Source organism: Trachemys scripta, chromosome 11 (genome assembly GCF_013100865.1).
Source record: "Trachemys scripta elegans isolate TJP31775 chromosome 11, CAS_Tse_1.0, whole genome shotgun sequence".
In the NCBI taxonomy this organism is placed as follows: Eukaryota; Metazoa; Chordata; order Testudines; family Emydidae; genus Trachemys; species Trachemys scripta.
Genome location: NC_048308.1, coordinates 59,941,526 through 59,962,970, shown reverse-complemented (window position 1 = coordinate 59,962,970; position 21,445 = coordinate 59,941,526). Strand labels below are relative to the sequence as shown.

The window sequence follows — 21,445 nt, the reverse complement described above, 5'->3', positions numbered from 1 at the left end:
ATATGCCTAAAAATCTATAATCTGCTAAGCTTATTTTATTCAGTTTACTATTCTAGAGGACAAAATCCAGTTTCCAAATTCCAATTTTGACCTCCTATTTTTCCCCTTTACTGTTTCTCATGTCTGATCAAGTAACTGATCACTACACAGGAATATCTTACATTTCCCCATACAAATTTCCTGAAGATACACTGATTGATCTCAAGTACTGTTTTCTCCAAAACAGTTCTACAAAAACTTTATAATTCACATATACAGTTTGATTCTCATTTACACTAAGACCACTTCACTCCCACTTTAATTCCTCTTCGCACTGCAAGCGTGGTATAAACCCTATTTACACCCACTTTAAGGGCCACCTTGTCCTATCAGAGCAGGGTAAATGGGTTTAAGTACAAATGAGAATCAGGCCCTAAACATTTATTAACATAACTTTAAGATATAAGTAATCTTTGGTCACAAAGGGTTATTTCCGTGATAGAATAAACGTTCTATATAATTCAGAGTTTAATGTACTAGGTTTTCTATAACATATGCAAGACTTGCAGGTTTGCAAAGGACCTTATATTCCTCATTCGTCTTTGTTTGTCTGCAATTAGAAAGCATGGCCAAGGTGACACATGAAGAGGACTCCCTACCCAGATAGAATCAGCAATGTTTTAAGCAATTAATTTTTAATTCATGTGGCATACAACAGTTACTAAAGAGCATCTCCAAGAGTCACCATATTTTTTTACAAATACACTTTTTAATTTTTTTTATCAAATTATGACTAGAATGTCCAATATAATGTATAACTAGCCTGCCTACTGAAATATGATGGGTGCATCCACTGAATAAATCAACAATCACATTAGCCCTTTTATTAGAACATCAGCCAGTTTATGCCTAAAAGGAGTCAGCAGGCAACACACAGGTTGGAAAACAGGCAGTGAGCACAGGGACAGGAGAGATCAACCAGACAAGTTTAATTTTATCCAGAAAAGATTTGAAAGAAGGATTAGATATCAAGAAAAGTCTTGTGATAATGTGTTCTTTCTAAAGGAGTCAAGTTGAGAGTATGTGTAATCCATTGTTTGTGAGAGGGTGATTTATTGATTGCCAAAAGCAATATCATGAGATTATGGAAATCCAATAAGGCCAGATGAATAAAATCTTAGTTGATGTTTGATGGCTGGGAGTTACTCTACTTCCTGAAGCAGACAGATATTGTGAGTAGGTGGAGAGGGGACATGTAAGGACCTGATACTCTCAAAGTGCCAGTAACCAGTAACACTTCAGCAAGAAACACAGCCATGCCCCCTGGATCCATAGGGGGAATGCAAGGAGGAAACTTTCTGCTACATTTCAGGTTCCTTTTAAAATTAATGGAGACACCACACTACAGGCCCTTCATGAAAGGAAAAAAGTGGACAGAGTCTGAATGTTTATGCACCCAGCAGTCGGTGTGCACTCTTGCTAAAACCCACTGTGCAAATTATTCCTGCATTGATCAGTGCTAATCTGTAAGGGTGGGAGTGTGTGCATGGCCACTGGCAGCCAAAATAAGGACACAATAGCATTGTTTACTGCAGAATTTGGTCAAAATATTTCTTAAGATACATTCACTGACTTCCCAGACTGAAAAATCATTATTCTGAAATTAACTACAAGCAAAAAGGGAGAAAACCAAGAGAATTTATAAAAACAGAAAGTGATGAGAGATCAAATTAGTTCTATCAAGCACTGTAAAAATACCAAGGAGAAAAAAAGACCAGAAAATTTTAAGAAAATATAGAGTCTGTGTCTTTTTAGAACTCATCCTACTGAAAATTTATTATAGTACAATATATTTTAGACATATTTAAGCTAGTCATACCCTGCTTGCTCAATCAGAGCCCATATTGAGGTGACAGGGATGTTTTGGAAGGGTTCTTCATCAGCAGGAGTTCCCAGAGGCATTCTAGCTGATTTACCAGAATTCCTATGAAAGCTAGGGGGAGTCAATGCCAGTGCAAGGGCTGCAGCAACCTTTAGCATGATGCAGAATGAGCTTTCCCTATGTCAGCTTAATTCTACTGCCCAGTGTGGAAGAGGATGGAGGAACGCTGGTCCTAATTATCCCTGTGTTTGGGGAATCTAACAATGCCAGTAGGCGCTCAGTCCTTGACATCAGAGGATGACATTCATCTATGGCGCACAGGGCCAGCAAAACGTCCTTCCTCCGTATCACTTAAGACCAGTATTAGGGTTTAGCGGAGGAGTCACAGAGCAAGTGGTTACACAAGGATGTCTATGCATGCCTGCATGCTGAAAAAAGAATCTCTGTACCATCCTATACAAGCTGGCATATATGGCTATCCCCAGGGTGGGCTGGAGTCAGGCTAAAAAAGGGGTATCTCTGTTGGGGCCAACATCCTTCACAAATAACTCTCACATAGGCACAGAGCTAGCTACAATGTTAACCTGGAAGGAATTCTGAGATTTTCTTGGGTTGAACTGTATTTGCCTCTGTCCTTTGTTTTCCTATCTAGTCACTACTGTATATTTAATCTTTCTGTACCTCTTGTTTGGGGATGTGTAATATAATAATGCAGAAATAGTCCCTATTTTCAAATGATTGCTCTGATAAGACTCTCTCTGAAACTATAGGCTGTTTCACGTTATTACTGAAAAACATTCCAAGGCACTTCAATATTTTTATGCATTATATTTGTATTCACTTAAAAACTATGCAATGTACTTCATGACATTTTATGTACAATATATTAAACAATTAAAGAAAAAGATTAGGTGGTATTTCCTCCACGCTATACTTGACTGAACTGCACCACACAATACCACTGATTTCAGTGGAGTTTCAAGGAAAGAAGAGTCTGACTCAGAGTCTTGCTAACAATTGTATTCATAGCTTTATTTACCAACCTCAAAGATCTGAATTAACTGGTGGGAAAAATACAAGAGGAAATATAAAGTGCACAAAACAATCCTAATATATATGCCACAAGTATGATTCATCACATTTCTTTACTGTACATAAATTATAGCTGAATGTGTTGGGATATATATATTTATCAATCTACATTGTGATTCATATATCCAGGTAATATGTTATAGGTCATTGAGGCCTGGTATGAATGACACGTGCTTGACATGAATATGTGCATTGCAAGTTGGCAACAGAAGCAAGAACTTAAGGTCAAGGACTATTAGAACTATTTGTGCAAAAACAAATAGTGCAAAAACCTGCTCTTGTTATGTTCTGAGAAAAATACGGAAAATCAGCAGAAAAAGAAACAACGCCAGCTAGACTGATATAAAATTGTGTAAGAATTGGAGGAAATGGCACACCTTGGCTCATGGCAGCCCGCCCAGGATTGTCTCTTTGTAATTGTGTGGGTAGAAGGCCTAGTAAACAAGGCAAAGAACTGATGAAGCGACGGAATGGATTATAAATGGTTGCCTATAATTTCTGCAAATTGGAGTTGTTTATTGATCCAGAGTCCTATGTGGATGTAGAAGTGGTTTTTGCTGGCTCCCCACATCTTCTGATCGGAAGGAATCTTGACTGGCCATCGGGACCATTCTGACCTTTGGACTCTGTATAGTATGTTTGGGGTGTGAATGTGTAGTGAGTAGGGTTTGTTTTGTAATCAATAAAGAGCATTTAGAGTATTATATACCACTACTGTGTCCAGTATCTGCCTGCTCCCCATCCCGTACGGAGACCTCTACTGCGGGTCTAACATGCGGTGGAGAATGGGGAGGGGGGAGAGATATTAAGAAGTGCCGGATTTCGAGACGGGTTCTTACAGTGTTGGGGGAGTCCTTATTTAAGACTAATAAAGGTGACTCCTTATTTGTGAGAAATGTGTGAGAAAAAAAACATGTGGGGAGATACCACGTGGTGTTATTGTAATAATGTTTAAAACACTGTTTAAGAAGAGAAGTAAAGGGGTGGAAGAGGCAACCCAGTGGACTAAAGTTAAAATCCCTTCTGTTAGAGAAGGAGATTATTGCATTTGGGACATGCCCTTGGATGGAAGGTGCAGTGGAACCAGATGTAATATTTGATATCTTAGAAAACATGTTTGAGAATTATGTACGACTGTACAAACCTAATGCCAGTAAAAAGCAAATAGCATGGTATCGGGCTGTTGTGGCAAGCTGTAAAAAAGACAATTGCATGTAAGGGGGAAGTCTGTGCAGAGTTACAAACATTACAAGAGAATTTTAAAACTTGACAGGAAAATTTGGAACGGGAAGTGAGGCAGGCACAGATAATGCAAACTCAATTAGAACAAATGGGGAAACAAAATAGGGAATTGGAGAACGGAATGATGGATTGGGAAAAGATTAAAGCAGACAAAGATAAATTAGGCCATCAAGTGATAGGAATGAAATAGTTAATTCGAGATTTGACTAAGGAAAAGGAAGAGGAGATCGCAAGCGTTTCTCATAGTTGGTGCCAGAAAACTATAGCAGCATTGAAATAGCAAGTGAAAATACAGGAGCTGCAAGTTGCGGCTGTGTGTCAAAAAGAGAGAGATTTGGATTCCAATGATATTTGGTATGGAGAAGATCTGAGAGGGGGTCAAGAGAAAAGGGAATTTGACCAACCTCGAGATGGGCTTTATACTGAGTTGAGGGAAGAAATAAGAAACTGTCCGGGAGAGCCTAAGCCAGAAAAGTCTGAAGCAGTGATAGAATGGAGATCAACCATTAAGGATGCAGCGGGGGAGATACAGTCAGAGGAGACACAAATAATTTGTGCAAGTTCATCAGACTTCAGGTGATGGTAAAGTCATTAGGCCCAGTGAATATGAAAAATTTAGCTACATGGCTAGTACAGTGGGCAGGATTATGAGGAATAGAGAATTTAAATATGAGTGAATCTTATAGGTTAATCAGGGCAGCTACTATTGGAGAGATTAGACAGGAAGTAGATCAAGTGAAAAATGCTTTGGACAGGCAGCCAGAAGCACACCAACTGATACCACGATTTATTATGCTGTTAGGAAAAGAAAGACGTCAAAGACCCATGAAGGTGTTAACCAGTGCAGATTACATGAAGCCTGGAGATTCACAAGGGATTACCTGTTAAGAAGAATAACATTGGGATTACTGACTGGAGAAATCCCAGGGCGGAGGTCACCAGACATGTCAGAATCGATTCTTTGATGGCAGTTGATTTGAATCGAAGGGAATTTTGGAATTATGTGTTTGAAGGATTGGACAGAAAAGTATTAGAGATGTCTACTAATTTGGTAAACCAAGCCGCCCAGGATGAGAGGTTAACTGTTATGGATTCACTGGAGCACTGGATAGTATGCCAACAAATGATGACAGGGGGAAGCCAGATAGAAGAATTGAAACCTAGAGTACCTTTTGTTGAAGCAATAACATATTCAAATGAGAGTGCTTATAGATCAGGATACTGTGAGAGAGGAAGAAACCGCAATAGAGGACAAAACACCCCACCCCAAGGAGGTAGAGGATGGAATAATCAAAATGAGCTCCAGAAGGGAGTAGATGTGATTTGGAATATCGCTTGGAGGTATTTGAAATTGAGGGGAGTAGATATGGATAAGTGGAATGGGAGACGTGCTGATGAATTGATCAAGAACTGCAAAGGATGGAAGAAAAAATGTTTAAGGAGCAGAAAAAGGTTGCAGCTATGCAAGCTGAGGGTTCAGAGAAACCTGCTCTATAGAGAAGCCCCGATCACAAGTTGCTCCCCAAGGGTCCTCAGGAGTGGGAGATGGTAACTAGATTAAGATGGGATTCAAATGGGAGGCCTAGGACAACTGTCATTGTGGGAGATAATGGACCCAAAGATGCCCTATTGGATAGTGGAGCTGGTGTTAATATTGTAAGTAGAAGTTGTGATTTGTCTCAATATGTGTCAGAGATCATTACAGCAGCCTCCTTTATTGGGGAAGGAGTGACAGGAAAAATGTAACATTCAGTAGAAATAGCTATACCCAGAGAGAGAGTGGGGGATTTTTGTAGTAAAGAACAAATGCTTCAGATAGATCAGGCGGCTGAGCCAGTAATATTGGGGACTCCTTTTTTGAAGAGGAATCGGTTAATTTTGGATTTATCTATGGAGTTCTGTGGTGTGTGCCCAGCTGGACGGAAAGCATCCTGACAGCAGGGTACATTCCAAGAATATGTGCTGCAGAAGCAGTGGAGGAGATTATACTGGATCAACAGGATGTGTGGGTAAAGGAGTTTCCCAATGTATGAGTTAAGAATAAAGCAGAATGTGTTAAAATCGAAGCATGTATTAAAATCGTGGGGGACAAAGTGCCACCACAGAGACAGTATAAATATCCTGTGCAAGCAGAGGCAGGAATTGAGAAAATAATTGAATCATTAGAGCAACAGGTAGTGATTGAAAAGGGGAATTCCTCATACAAATAGCCCACTTTGGCCCATATTAAAAGCCTCAGGAGATTGGAGATTGACAGTGGATTTTAGACATATTAATAAAGCTACTCCCAGTATGGCACCAATAGCAGCAGATCTACCTCAAGTGATGGAAAGAATACAGGAAGCCTGTAGTGGGGCAGCTGAAGAGGGCTTATTGGGAGCCAATCAGGGCCAGGCTCAGCCCTATAAAAAGGCTGCTCAGAGAGGGAGCACGCAGTCTGTCCCAGGCCTTTGATAGGGGAAGGTCTGTCTCCAGGGCTGGGAGACTAGCACCTAGGACAGCGCAGTGCTGGGCAGGCTAGGGGGAGCAGAAGGGAATTCCAGCCTGGTGTCTGCCAGGCTGCAGGCCCTGAGGGGAAGTGCCTAGCTGGTGCGAGGGGCCGAAGGGGAAGCAGCCCAGGGATGTGGACAGACGGAGGGAGAGAGGAGGGCAGGACAGCTGCCACTAGAGGGTCCCTGAGTTGGGACCCAGAGTAGTGGGCGGGCCTGGGTCCCCCCTTCCCCCTTGCCTTACACCCAGCCAACGGGAGTGGCTGTCTTGGGCTGCACCAACACCCTGCCAAGAGGGGTGTGACTTTGGGGGTGCAGTTGCCCACATTGGCCGGGGCACAAAGAGACAACTGATTGACCCGCCCCCGGAAGGGGGCGAGGATGGACTAAGGGACTGCCAGAGGGCGGTGGCCTGAAGAGGACGCCGCCAAGTTGGGAGCAAAGCGGGTCCACACGCCGACCGAGGGCGATACGACGGATGGGACACCACCGGGAGAGGGCGCTCCAAGGCTGGGAGAGCTAATTCCTAAGGACAACCAGCAGGAGGCACCGCAGGGGTGAGTCCACGCTGCTACAAGGCCCCTAAATGGTTCTCTGTCATAGATTTGGCAAATTGTTTTTTTGCCATCCCATTGCGTCCCAATTCTGGGGCCTGCTTTGTGTTTACTTTTAAGGTACAACAGTATTTATTTAAAAAAATTCCCCAGGGCCTACACTGTGCTCTGGCTATTGCACACCAACAAGTGGTGTTATTGCTGGATCAATTATCCAAAGAGGATCAGGAGAATGACATATTAGTGTGGGGGGACACAGAAGAGGAGGTGACTGAGCAGACTAAAGAAGTGTTGAGACTCATCCAGGAAAACGCTTTCAAGGCTAATAAAGAGAGCCCAACTAGTGCAGAGGAGAGTGAATTATTTGGGGGTGATCCTAGGGGAACAAGGAATTCAGGTAGATCAACAAAAGGTAAAATCATTAATGAATTTACCAAGGCAAAGGATTCTCATGCATTGAGGGTGATGTTAGGAGGGTTTAACTATTTAAGGAAACACATCTGGAATTTTGCGATTATAACTGGACCCTTGTGACGTTTACTAAAAAAGAAAGTCGAATGGGAGTAGGGGCCTGAACAAGAAAAAGCTTTCTGTCATTTAAAACAAGCCTTGATGCAAGCTCCAGCATTGAAATTCCCAGAGATAAACAAGTCATTTGTGATTAAGTTGGCAGCAACCCAACAGAGTCTAGCGGCAGTATTAATGCAGGAAATTGACACTAAGTTTATACCAATGGCATACGAGTCTAGAAGATTAACCCCATACAGAGCAGCAGTTTGGGATCTGTGAAAGAATGTTTAGCTGCTGTGTGGGCCATTGAAGCTTTTGCTTTGACTACTGGCACAGCCCCTATTATCAATACAAACACCTCACTCTCCCCTGAAGTATATTTTATCAGGAAAACTGCAGGGGAAATGAGTATCGAATGCCAGGATGGCCCAATGGACCTTGATGTTAACTAGCAGAGATGTTACTTAATAACAAACAAGCAAGGATGTTACCATATGCCCTCCTGATGGATGGAGAGGAGCATGAATGCCCACTTCCAGAAACCGAACCAAAGTTAGTTGAAGAAGCACCCCCAGCAGATGACGTGTTAAGCCTCGGAGAAAAAGAGGTTTGGTTTACGGATGGTAATTCATACCATGAGAACTCTAGGCAATATACGGGATATACTGCTGTACAACTTGATGGGGAAACTACTTCTGGTTCTGAGGGTATGACTTCAGCTCAGGGAGCAGAGGTCAGAACTCTTAGTGATCTGCTTATACAGAAAAATAATGTTGCAGACTGTCTTTATGTCTTTATGGATTCAGACTTCATGGTACAAGGACTGTTATACTGGATTGGGATTTGGAAAAAGAATCATTGGGAAACAGCTGAGGGGAAAAATTTGGTCCAAAAGGAGAACTGGAAATCTATCTATGATTGGTTGAAAAAACACCCAGGAAAATTAAGAGCAAGACATATTAAGGGTCATCAAAAGCAAGAAGGGAATGAAAAATATTGAAATGATGAAGCGGAGGCTTTAGCTAAATTAGCAGCAAAGGAACCTTTGGGAGTTATGGTAGTTACTAGAGCTCAAGCCATAAAACCGGAGGTTAAACGTGAGGAAAGATTGGGAAACGGGAATATACAAGGTGGCTATGCGGTGAATAAAAAAATAGAAGAGGTAAAGAGGGCACCTGACAAACTTCAAAGAGAAGAGATTATTAACCTGTGTCACTCTATGGCCCACCAAGGTATAGAGAATACTCTCTTTAAGGTAAAACAAATTGGAATATGGCCTAAGGTGCAAAAGGGCATAGAAAACTTTGTTAAAAACTGCAAAAGGTGTGCAGCAGACTGGAATAGACCACTGAAATTGGGACCCTTGTTGCACCAAAGAATTGTGCAGCCATGGAATAGAATACAAGTTGATTATTGTGACAAAGTGGGACTGTTCTTAATGTTTCCTCTGAATACTGGGTGAGTGCCTCAGTTTCCCCTATGCATTTCTTAAGTCTCCAGTGTGCATAAATGGCCGACACACTGTATTCTGGCAACAAATGGCTGGGGCCCTTCCCCCCTGCAAGGGAATAGCTGAAGGTGAACAAAGAGATCAGGTGACCTCCTGGCCCAGGAAAGAGACAAAGGCCAGAAAATAGGGGCTGGAGGAAGTTTCAGTTTGGAGCTGGCTGGGGACAGGGAGTGAGTGCAGACGGGGCAGTCTGGCTCGCTGGGCCCCAGAATGGACCCGGCTGAGGGATCCTGTTTTCCGTACCTACAAGGTCTGTTTTAGACCGTGTTCCTGTCATCTAATAAACCTCTGTTTTACTGGCTGGCTAAGAGTCACGTCTGACTGCGAAGTGGGGGTGTGTGCAGGACCCTCTGGCTTCCCCAGAACCCCGTCTGGGCGGACTCGCTGGGGGAAGCGCACGGAGGGGCATATGCTGAATGCTCTAAGGTCAGACCCAGGAAGGTGAAACCGTGTGAGCTTCTTGCCCTGAAGACAGTCTGCTCCAATGGAGAGGAGACTCCCCAAAGTCCTGACTGGCTTTGTGGGGAGCAGTTCCAGAGCATCGCCCGGGGACTCCGTGACAATTATATTGATAAATTGCCTAAGACCCAAAGGGGGAATCAGTATTTATTAGTGATAGTAGATTCCTTCTCTGGATGGATGGAGGCAATTCCCACTAGAAATCATACTGCAGAGACTACTGCCAAAAAGTTGTGGGCCAAAAGTTGCCGATCCCTGAGCTAGTGTATGTAAGTCTACCTGAACTGGGAATTACACCTCTCAGCTGTTGTTCAGATGTACCCTAAGAAAGCTTAGAGATGTTAGATAGCACAGCAACAAGACATACTGCATAGTCAATGATACTAGAATGCACTAGCTCTGCTACATTATCTAGTGCTGATGTGTAACAAATTCGCCGTCTCATAGTTCTGGCATACATAACAACAAATTTACAATGGAGCTGAAATTGCGATAGTTTTGCTGCACATTTTCTGCATTAGCATTGTTACATTGCACCCCATATTCTTCATAGTTGTATGATTATGACATAATTATGATGCACTTTGTACAAGATGGGTCAAGAAAGGTGTCATTGGAAAAGTTCTGATTTGCTGAATATGATTATCCTATTTGCATTCATGTATCATTTTTGTATCTGAAGTCATAAATATTGACTATGGATCTGTATTTCAAGTGGGCTTACTTTGGAAAACACCCACAGCCAGCCTTTCAGGTACAACAATGAAGAAGCCAGACAGTGCTAATAGTTGATCAACAAAGACAATGGGCCGTGGAATAACTTAGCCTTCCTGAGAGCCAGACAGCCTGTAAGTAATGGCTGCTATGACTCTGCAAGGGATGTAACCAGACCACATGTCTCTGGACTCCTGTATTTTCCCACAAACTGGTCTGGGAACCAAGTTTGAAACAAAAGGTTCCTGCCATCTGAAAAAGCTATATAAGGCAGGGAGTGAAATCACTGGTTGTTCTTCACTCCCCCACAACCGAACACCTAAGCGAAGCTCCAAAAGAAAAGGACTTGGAACGGGGGGTGGGGATCCCAAGCTGCAAAGCAAGTGCAGCTTGTGCCTTGAGAATCTACAAGCCTGCTTGTGTCATCAGCCAGGGTGAGAGATTGTTAATTCAAATCCTATCCTTCTAGTATATTAAGCTTAGTTTGCATTTTTGTTTATTTGCTAGGTAATCTGCTTTGATCTTTTTTGCTATCACTCAATCACTTAAAATCAATCTTTTGTAGTTAATAAACTTGTTTTATGCTTTATCTAAACCAGTAAGATTGGAGTGAAGTGCTTGGAAATCTTAACTCAAGGGGCAGGGGCTGTTGCGTTTCCCCTCCACATTGAGGGAGGGGCAAACTTTATGAGCTTACTTTGTACAAATCTCTGTGCAGTGTAAGACGGTACAATGTTGGATTTATACTCCGGGGGAGGGTCAGGGTGGAGGGTACGTTCCTGGGGAGCTGGGAAATTGGCTGGTGTCTGCTGGTTGCACTCAGATTTGTGTGAGTGGCGCCACCTGCTGTCGTGTTGGGTGATAACAGGGCCTGGGTGAGGCTGGCTGTGTCCCCAAAGCATTGTGAGCAGGGCCAGTCCAGCTGTGTGTCTTAGAGAGGCACAGTGGGCTCCCAGACTGCACCCCGTCACAAGCATCTCAAGCCTACTCACACAGTGATGGGAAGTACATATTTATTTTCTATCTCCAAATTTTAAAAAGTTGCAAATATTTCACTTAGACACGTCTGGTTCCCCCAGTGTGGCTGACCCCAGGGCCAGCTGCTCAGGCCCTAAGTCCTGGGGCTGCCCCCGGCAGCTGGTGCCACTGCCCTCCTCCAAGTAGCGGCCTCCCCACCCCCTCCCCAGCAGTGGTCCCAGAGGCAGACAGAGCATTTGCTGCTCAGCAGCCCCCAGCACCTGGTGCCACTGGCCCCATCTTGCCGAGCCGTAGCTCCTTATTGCCTGCGACCTGTCCATGACTTTTACTAAAAATACCCATGACTAAATAAATCATAGCCTTAGTAATGACTACTGGCTACTATTCCTGCTAATGTCCTGCAGTAGCAGTGCTGGTGCACTTCCACACTGGCTACTGCAAGATGGGGCTGATGATTCTCAGCCCTTCCCCTGTGTGCTGAAGCAGACAGCTTATTAAGTCTGGATGTGTTTCCTTTTCCTGAATTTACTCACAAGGTACAAAAAGTCGTGTTGCTTCAAAACTGATAGCTGAAACTGGATTAGTTTCTGAGTACTTTCATGGTTCCTACTGGTTTCCATTACAGGCAACTACAAGGGGAAAACATGGCCAAATATATCTAAATATGAGCTTTTAAGGGGAAAACACTGATACTATTCAGACATGTGAGAATGTTTTCCTTTAAGAAGCTGTCAAATCAACACACGGAGATCTATTCTTCCTTCAGTATGCCACATAACCCCAAAACTGTGTGCAGTAGTTATATGTATAACTGGGAGAGAGAAAGCATATGTTTTATCTCCAGTTTTGTTTTCAGTTTATAAAAATAAGTTTCATACAAAACCAGTTCATTTCTTATCACATGTATATGTACTAGGCATGCTGTGAATTCTGTTAAATGTTCTCCATCCCTCTCACTTATAAAAATGTTCCTTCACAAGAGGCTTTTTATATTACTGAAATGAAAATACTTATTCACACGCTTCTGTTATACCCCCATCAGATATTTGTATTTTCTATGAGCTGTGCTCACAGCATTGCCTACTTGTGGCAGTTAGGAGCACTGCAGGATTTTATATATTATGGCTAGACTACACTACCCGCCCCGATCGGCGGATAGAAATCGATCTCTCGGGGATCGATTTATCACGTCTCATCTAGATGGATAAATCGATCCCCGAATCAACGCGCGTACTCCCACCTTGTCAGGAGGAGTAAGCGCCGTCGACGGGGGAGCCGCGGCGGTCGATTTGCCGCCATCCTCAGAGCGGGGTAAGTCGAATAGGATACGTCAAATTCAGCTACGCTATTTGCGTAGCTGAATTTGCATATCTTAAATCGATTCCCCCCCCCAGTGTAGACCTAGCCTTAGATAGAGATAGATTTAATCAAGCTTTGAGATATATAGATAGATAATCTAATTATTCAACAGTGACTCGTGGAAAGCTCCTTCACAGTTCTGAGTTCCCCCAGAGGGCAAATTTGTGGCAGCTGCAAGCTTTGAGAAAATACCAAGAATAAATCTGTGGTTTCTTACAAATAGGAACCTTTCTACATAGCAGCCCAAGTCAATCCTCTGCAGTAAAACTGTAAAATTATTTTTTCAACCATTTAACAAGTGCTGATTTCATTTATTTTCATCCTAATGTCTGTAAAGCCAACTTTCCATATGACTTAAATAATCAACTCGGTGATAATAGTTTTCAGGAACCATAATGATACTTACTGCATCTACAAGGTTTACCACAGATTTTGCAAAGTTGTTTGTGTACGCCTGGGAAGAACGATGTTTTTTGAACTAAAAGAAAAAATTAAAAAGAAATTAGAACTTGAATAATTACTGGAGTTAGATTTGTTTCAGCAAATGTGGAAAATGAATAATCTTAACACATGCTAAGGGAGAAATCACAAAAAATGGTCTTTCCAGATCACAGCATGCCTCCTAAAGTCTATGCTTCTGTGGAATTAAATGGAAGCCTGTGCCAGGCTCAATAACATTTAACATGTACACATACAAAATATTTTAGTAAAAACTGTTCAGCCATAAAACAGCCTCTTAAAACTTTAAGAGTTTAAATAGTCAAATTTTTAAAAAGACATAATTGGGGCTAACGTGAGTTTTTCTAGAGCTCAAACTTATAAATGAGAGCTCAGAACTGGCCCCTAATTGTCACGTTTAAACCATTTAACTACCATTCACCACTGACAGTGCCCCACAACCTGAACTCTGACACCAAGAAGATGCCACCCTCTAATTGTCATTTTACATACAACCCTTGACCAACCTATCCTTTCACAATATATCCTACTACCGCACCAAACATCCACAACTACTAGGGTCGGGTATGCGTAGAAGGGTGAAAAGGGGACAGAGTTAAGCTTGCAGTGCTTTATCTGTGTTAAGATAATGGTGAATGAGTGTTTGAGGGTAGAGAAATAGAGACTAGGTATTGTTAGATGGCTTAACTTTTCATTTTCTTTCTTTTTGTGGATATGTGTTGCATGTGTAGCAGACTTAACTGTTTCTGAAGTTTTTTGTGTATTATAATAAATGTGCATGTGACTTTCTGTATATTGTCTATCAATCCCCTCTGCCAACAAGTCAAACTTGCCAAAGATGATTGAGACTCAACAAAATTGTAAAGTTACAATTGTATTTCACAATATGATCTGCAAAAAAGGAAAATTTGTGTCTTCAAAATGTCATGGACAATGAACTCAAAATCTGCAAAAAACAAACTAGCTAAAAGTTTTCCATGAAAAAGTTCTCACCAATTTCAGCCAATCCTGCTTACTAGCAACAGGTCTTGCTACTAAAGAGTCATATTATGAGGTTCCTCAAAAGGTCTTATCTACCCTCATTCTAAAGCATAGTAGACTTGATGTGAGACAAGAAGGTTCATGTGCCAAACTCTAAGCAACTGAGTTAGTACTCACATGCTTAAAGTCAGGCTCATGCTTAAATACCATCCTGAATCAGGGCGAGTAAAATGAAGACTTCCTGGACTCTAACAGACATGCCTGGAGCCCCTTACAGAAGGAAATTTAAAAATTACAACTATTTAATAGTTTTATCTAAACAGCCAGTTACTTTACCTGTCAAACTAAACATTATAGAAATAATCTCTCAAAGCTGCTACATCACATTAAATTGGTAAACTGTATACCAATTTTTCTTTTCATTCACACCGATGCTATTTTTGTCTCATGCAAGTCATTCAGTTAAATACATATGAAATGCATAGAGATGGTGGATTTCACCCTATCAGCCTTGACTCAAATAGCAGCTACAGCCCATCCACTCCACTTGCACAAGGTGATAAGCCATTGTGTATTCACTGATCCCATGGCTCCCTCCTGTGGCCTACTTGAACACCACCTTCCTCAGTGGCCTATGCACAGCCAGTGCTGGGATCCCCACTTCCCACACCACATAGGGTTGGCAGGGGACCCTACCTGTGCAATTGCTCTTTTAGCAAATCACCTCATGCAGCACCAACATGGGGCTTAAATGGTATACACCAACACCATTAAAGTAGATTTTGAGGTTTTTCCTTAGGGAACCCTTTGGTACTAGTATATATTTTATCCTTAACAAGTTGAAACAATTTTCTGGAAGTGGAAAGTGAAAACAGTATTCTTGTGTTTCATTCTTCATTAAAATATTTGAAAACAGAGAGCTATACTGACAGTATAAAATACCAGAGAAGTTCCAGAAATAGAAACTAAGATGAATACAACTGTCTAAAAATAAAGAATGGAAATAATGCATTTACTTGGGTCTTCATTGTTACAATGAGTGAAAGTTTTAAGAAAATATGAAAAGCGAGTTAAAACATTATACAATTATCAATACTTGATACATTTCAATGTCAGCAACACTGTGTAAGAGGATTTTTTCAAAGTAAAATCTTACTGCAGGAGAAATCTGCCCTCTACTGGTAAGCAAAACTCATAAGTATATGCTTATAAGTTCTGGGTAGTACAACCCTTACTCACATTGGTGAACACTTACAAGTAGCCTAATTTGACAATTTCGTATCAAAAATGGCATTACCTGTTTCTGAGTCACCGATGACTCAGAAGCAAACGATTTGGAATGCTTATGGATCGATGTTCTAACAACTAAGCACAAGATGGGATACTAGCTGGTGTCTGCTACAGTTCACCAAATCACACTAGAGAACGGTATGACTGGCTCCCTTAAGAATCTATCTTATAATGTGTAAGGAATAAAATGTGTTAATATGGGGGATTCAATCTGAGTGACATGTTCTGGACTTCTCATGCTGCCAGTAGTAAAACATCCTTTGGAATTTTTAAATATTATAGATGACAATTTCCTAATTCAAAAAGTGTCACTTCTAACAAAATGGAATTATATATAAGACCTTATCTTGACAGATAAAGAGGAATTAATCACAGATCTAAAAAATTAGTAGCCGTGTAGGTCCAAGTGCTGAAGGCTTGATTACATCTGTTATGTGCAAACAGAATATACGCCAAACCAGTCATATGGATACTTGGTGCTTTTAAAAGGCCAATTTCTCTAAGTTGAAAACAATTATGAGCTGAATCAGCCGGAAGAAATAACTTAAAAAGAAAAATCTGAACAATAATTAGGAAATGTTTAAGAATATTTTACTAGATGCTCCAAAAAACCAACAATTCCACAATTGAGAAAGAAGGCTATACTGGTATTTAAAACAAACAAACAAAAACCTTGCTTAGCAATGAAGTGAAAGCAGCAGTCACAAATAAAAAAAACATAGAAATGGAAAAAATAATTAATATGAATTAGAAGCTAGAGCTGTAGAAAATTGGTAAGAGAAGCAAAAGGACACAAGGAGAAATCTATGGCCAGCAGAGTTACGGACAATAAGCTGTAGGTTTTTTTTATGTATTTCTAGAACAAAAGGAACCCTAACGATGGTACTGGTCAACTACTAGATAGACGCAGCAAAATTGGCAGAAGTGTTCAATACGTACTTCTGTTCATTTAGCTTTTTTCAAAATACAGATAATGTATTTTTATCCTATGATGAATACCTTCCATTTCAAAAGTGATTCAGGAGGATGCTAAAAAACAGCTACTAACCTCAAACATTCTTAAAATTAGCAAGTCCAGATAACTTGCATCCAAGAGTTGACAGAGGAGCTCTCTAGACCATTAATGTTGATTTGTAATAAGTCTTGGAACACTGTGGAAGTTCCAGGGGACTGGAAGAAAGCTAATGTTGTGCCAATATTTTAAAAGGGTAAATGGCACAACCCAGGTCATTACAAGCCTGTCAGACTGACTTTGATCCTGGACAAAATAATGGAATAGCTAATATGGAGCTTGATAAATAAAGACTTAAAAGAGGGTAATATAAATAATGCCAATCAAAACGGATTTAAAGAAAATAGATCTTGTCAAAACTAACTTCTTTTTTTTTTAAATAAGATTTCAACTTTGACTAATAAAGGTAATAGTGTTGATGAAATATACAGTAACTCCTCACTTAAAAGTTGTCCTGGGTAACTTTGTTTTGTTGCTGATCAATTAGGGAACATGCTTGGTTAAAGCTGTGCAATGCTCCCTTCTAACGTCGTTTGGCAGCTGCCTGCTTTGTCCACTGCTTGCAGGAAGAGCAGCCTGTTGCAGCTCGCTGGTGGAGGCTTGGAACCAGGGTGGACCGGCAGCCTCCCTATCAGCTCACCGCTCCCTTAAGTTCCCTGTGCAGCAGCCACTGCCCAGCTGTCCCTCCCCCCACTGCCATGTGCTGCTCCTGCCCTCTGCCTTGGAGCTGCTCCCAGGAGCCTCCTGCTTGCTGTGCAGGGGAGGGGGGTAGAGAGAGGCTAATGTCAGGGTACCTCCCTCCCCCCTACTCCTGCTCCCTGCTTACCCCTTCTCCATATAGAGCAGGATGGGGACAAGACAGGGCTCAGGATGGAGAGAGCTTGCTGGTCGCAGCTGCTGTCTGAACTTCCTGATCTTTTTAAAGGCAATATACATAGAGTGGTGTCAGCATACTCAAAGGGGCAATGCGCATCTCTCTCTCTCCCCCACACACAGGGTGTGTGTCTCTGTCTCTGTCTGGCATGCTGTCTCCCCTCCCTCCATTCATGCTGCCTTGTAGAGTGTGAGGCTACATTCACAACAATGTGTTAACCCTTGAGGGCTCAGTCGATTGCTAGTTCATCATTTAGCAGTAAGGCATTCCCTGGGAAATATCCCACCCTCTGACTCCACCACCTCAACCAAGCTTCACAATCATCATTGCTGTGTACAGTATTGCTGTGTACAGTAAACTGTTTGTTTAAAACTTATACTCTGTGTGTGTGTGTGTGTGTATATATATATTAAAAAGATATAGTTTTTTGTCTGGTGAAATAGATTTCCCTGGAACCTAACCCCCCCATATTTACATTAATTCTTATGGGGAAATTGGATTCGCTTAACATTGTTTCGCTTAAAGTCGCATTTTTCAGGAACATAACTACAATGTTAAGTGAGGAGTTACTCTATTTACACTTCTGCAGGACATCTGACTTGGTACTACATGACATTTTGATTAAGAAACTAAAAAGATACTAAATCAACATGGCACACATTAAATATATTAAAAACTGGCTGATAGGTCTCAAAACATAATTGTAAACAGGGAATCATCATCAAGCGCATATGTTTCTAACGGGATCAGTTCTCGGCCCTATGCTATTTAAAATTTTTATCAGCAACCTGGAAGAAAACAAAGTACTCCTGGTAAAGTTTGCAAATGACACAAATAATAGGGGGTGGGGCAGAAAGGAGCCAATAGCTGCTGCCGCTCCTCCGGGCCGCCGGTGAGGGACGGTCCGCCGCTTCCGGCTTCCTCAGGGAGACGAAAGCGGCGACTCCGTCACTGGCAGCTCGCACTGCAGGCAGACCTGCCGCAGCCGGGGGAGAGGCGCCCCTCCCGCGACCCCAGTCCATTCCCCTCAGACCTGTCACAGACGGGGGGAGAGGTGACCCTCCCCTAGCCCCAACCCAGCCCAGTCCCCCGCCGGACCTGCTGCGGATGGGGGGAGAGGGTCCCCAACCCAACCCAGCCCAGCCCCAGACCTGCCGCGGATGGGGAAGAGGCGCCTATTCTGTGGCCCCAGCCCAGAAGCTACCACGGTGGGGAGAGCCACCTCTTCCCTCCCCCCTCCCCCGACCAGGTGCTGCTGCTGCTGGGAGAGAAAGCTGTGGGGAGTCCTCTCTCCCCACCGTAGCCCCAGGGCAGCCTGCACCCCAAACCCCTCATCCCCAGGCCGAGCCCTCACTCCCCCCACACTCCAACCCCCTGCTCCAGCCCCCTCCTGCACCCAAAACCCCTCATCCCCAGCCCCATCTCAGAGCCCGCATCCCCAGCCAGAGCCCTCACCCCCTCCTGCACCTCAACCCTCTGCCCCAGCCCTGAGCCCCTTCCCACACTCCGAACCCCTCAACCCCACCCCTGCCGCATTAATTTTATTATGTACACCAATATGGAGGTGATGTGTCGCACCACACCTCCATATTGGTGCACATAACAAAATTCATTCCGCACATGTGTGGGAAAAATTAGAATGAACACTGGTTCTGAGTTGAGGGCACAAATCTCAGATATCCAGCAGGCCGACGTCACCACTACCAGGAACGCAACCTTCCAGGAAAGGAGAAGGAGGGAGCAAGAAGCCAGAGGCTCGAAGGGGGAACCCATGAGCCACGACAGTACCAGATTCAAGTCCCATGGAGGTACAGGATGCCTAACATGTGGGTAGAGGCTCTCCAGGCCCTTAAGGAATCTGGCTGTGATATCCTAAGCGAAAACTGACCTGCCCTCGAACGGCGGGTGGAAGGCTGAGATAGCTGCAAAATGGACCTTGATTGATGAGAGGGACATGCCCTGGACCTTGAGATGCAGGAGGTAGTCTAGAATGAGCTGCAATGAAGTTCGCTCACGGCAGACACCTTTATCCGCAATCCAGCAGATGAACTGCTTCCACTTGATCATGTAGCTCACTCTGATGGAGGGCTTTCTACTTCCCAACAAGACTCGCTGAACCTCGGCCCAACACTGGTGCATCTGCACATTTAGCCACACAGCAGCCAAGCCATCAGATGCAGCGTGGCCAGGTTCGGGTTCGGGTGCAGAAGAATGCCATGGTTCTGGGAAAACAAGTCCACCCCGAGCGGCAGCTGGAACGGGGTCGCCACTGAGAGGCAACACTGCTGAACCACTGTTGGCACAGCTGTGCCAGCGCTATGAGGATGACCTTCGCCCTGTTTTCATGAGGACCCTGGGCAGCAATGGCACCCAAAGGAAGGCGTACATTAGAGCCCCCGACCACGGCCGAACATGAAGCGGCCGAACATGAAGGGGCCGAACATGAAGGGGCCGAAGTGCCGGTGCCCCGGGAAAATGGAAATATGGAAGTATGCGTCCTTTAAATCGAGGGAGGCATACCAGTCTCCCAGATCCAGGAAGGGAATGATGGAAGCCAGGGAGACCATGAGAAAGAGAAGGTTACCCCCCTTGTGCAGTAACTGATGTTCTTCGAGATGGTTGTCCCTGTGGGTGCTCCACTTTAAGTGTCTTGGTGCCCTGCACTTGTAATCGGAGATTTGCAGTAGCAGTGCCCTGGTTGGCCGCGGCAGGCAGCTACTTAGCGTATGCAGCCAACTATCCCTCGGTTCCTTCTCTACCCCAGAGCGTCAGTGTGAAACTCCGAAGTAGAGGGAAGGAGGAAGGGTAGTGGAGCACCCACAGGGACAACCATCTCAAAGAACCTCAGTTACTGCACCAGGTGAGTAACCGTCTCTTCTTCTTCAAGGACTATCCCTGTGGGTGCTCCACTTCAGGTGACTATAGAGTAGTACCCCTCGATGGAAGCTTCAGAGTATCTTTGTTAATGGTGGATAGCACCGAGAATCCGAACTGAGTGTCGGCAGAGTAATGTTGTTCCAGGGCATAGTTTTTGATAAACGTGTGGGCCGAGGCCCATGTAGCTGCCCTGCAAATATCTATGATGGGTACATTATTGAGAAACGCTACTGACATGGATAGCGCTCTGGTGGAGTGCGTACGAACCCCAACTGGAGCTGGGATGTTGCTCTGATGATAGCACAGATGGCTATAGCCAGAAATCCACTTAGATAGTCTTTGTTTAGAGATGGCCTCACCCTTTGATCACTCTGTGACTTATAGAAAGAGACATGACGATTTTCTAAATGTCTTTGTTTTTTCTAGGTAGAAGGCCAGAGCTCTACGGATGTCAAGAGTGTGAAGGGATGCCTCCCTGTTTTCAGCTTGCAGTTTCGGAAAAAACACAGGTAAGTAAATGGGTTGCTTTAAATGAAATGAGGAGGCCTCTTTAGGTATACATTTAGGGTGGGCTCTTAGGATCACTTTGTCTTTATGGAATGTGGTATGCGGCAGGTGTGCCATTAGGGCCTCTAGCTCCCTTACTCTTCTTGCTGAAGTGATCGCGATAAGGAAGGAGACCTTCATTGATAAATGTAGCAATGAGCAAGTCGCAAGGGGTTTGAATGGTTTCCCCATGCAGGTGCGTAACATGAGGTTAAGGTCCCATATCGGAGTAGGGTGATTTAGGGGAGGGTAGATGTTGGTCAAGCCCTTTAAAAACTGTTTAGTTGATGGATGAGCAAAGATCGTGGTTCCATCTACCTTATCGTTTAGTGAGGTGATCGCTGCTAAGTGTACCTTTATGGAGCTATTGGAGCTATTAAGGCCTAGTATGTAGTCCAGGACTCTGGATAGAGGGGCAAAATAAGGAGACATATGGTGAACCTCACACCAGGAGCAGAAATGTACCCACTTATGAGCATATGTTTTGCGTGTGCTTGGTTTGCGACTATTCAAGAGAATGTCTTTAACCTCCTCAGAGTAATCCTGATCCAGGTCTATTAGCCATGGAGTAACCAGGCCTTGAGGCAGTGAACCGCTAGGTTGGGGTGACTGACATGGCCAGTGTCTTGTGTCAGGAG

The 21,445-nt window shown here is 43.4% G+C and overlaps 1 protein-coding gene across 8 annotated transcripts in view; it reads right to left on the bottom strand.

Annotated features, from left to right (window-relative positions):
• ADAM23 (ADAM metallopeptidase domain 23) overlaps positions 1-21,445 on the bottom strand; it is a 186,235-nt gene that overhangs the window by 74,753 nt on the left and 90,037 nt on the right. For all 8 annotated transcript variants that reach the window (XR_004647747.1, XM_034786478.1, XM_034786475.1 and 5 more), the window contains exon 10: positions 13,175-13,246. Coding sequence is in view for 7 of the 8 variants with exons in the window: in XM_034786478.1 (XP_034642369.1) it covers positions 13,175-13,246 (72 nt within the window). In the remaining variant the exon portion in view is untranslated. The remainder of the gene's footprint in view (positions 1-13,174; positions 13,247-21,445) is intronic.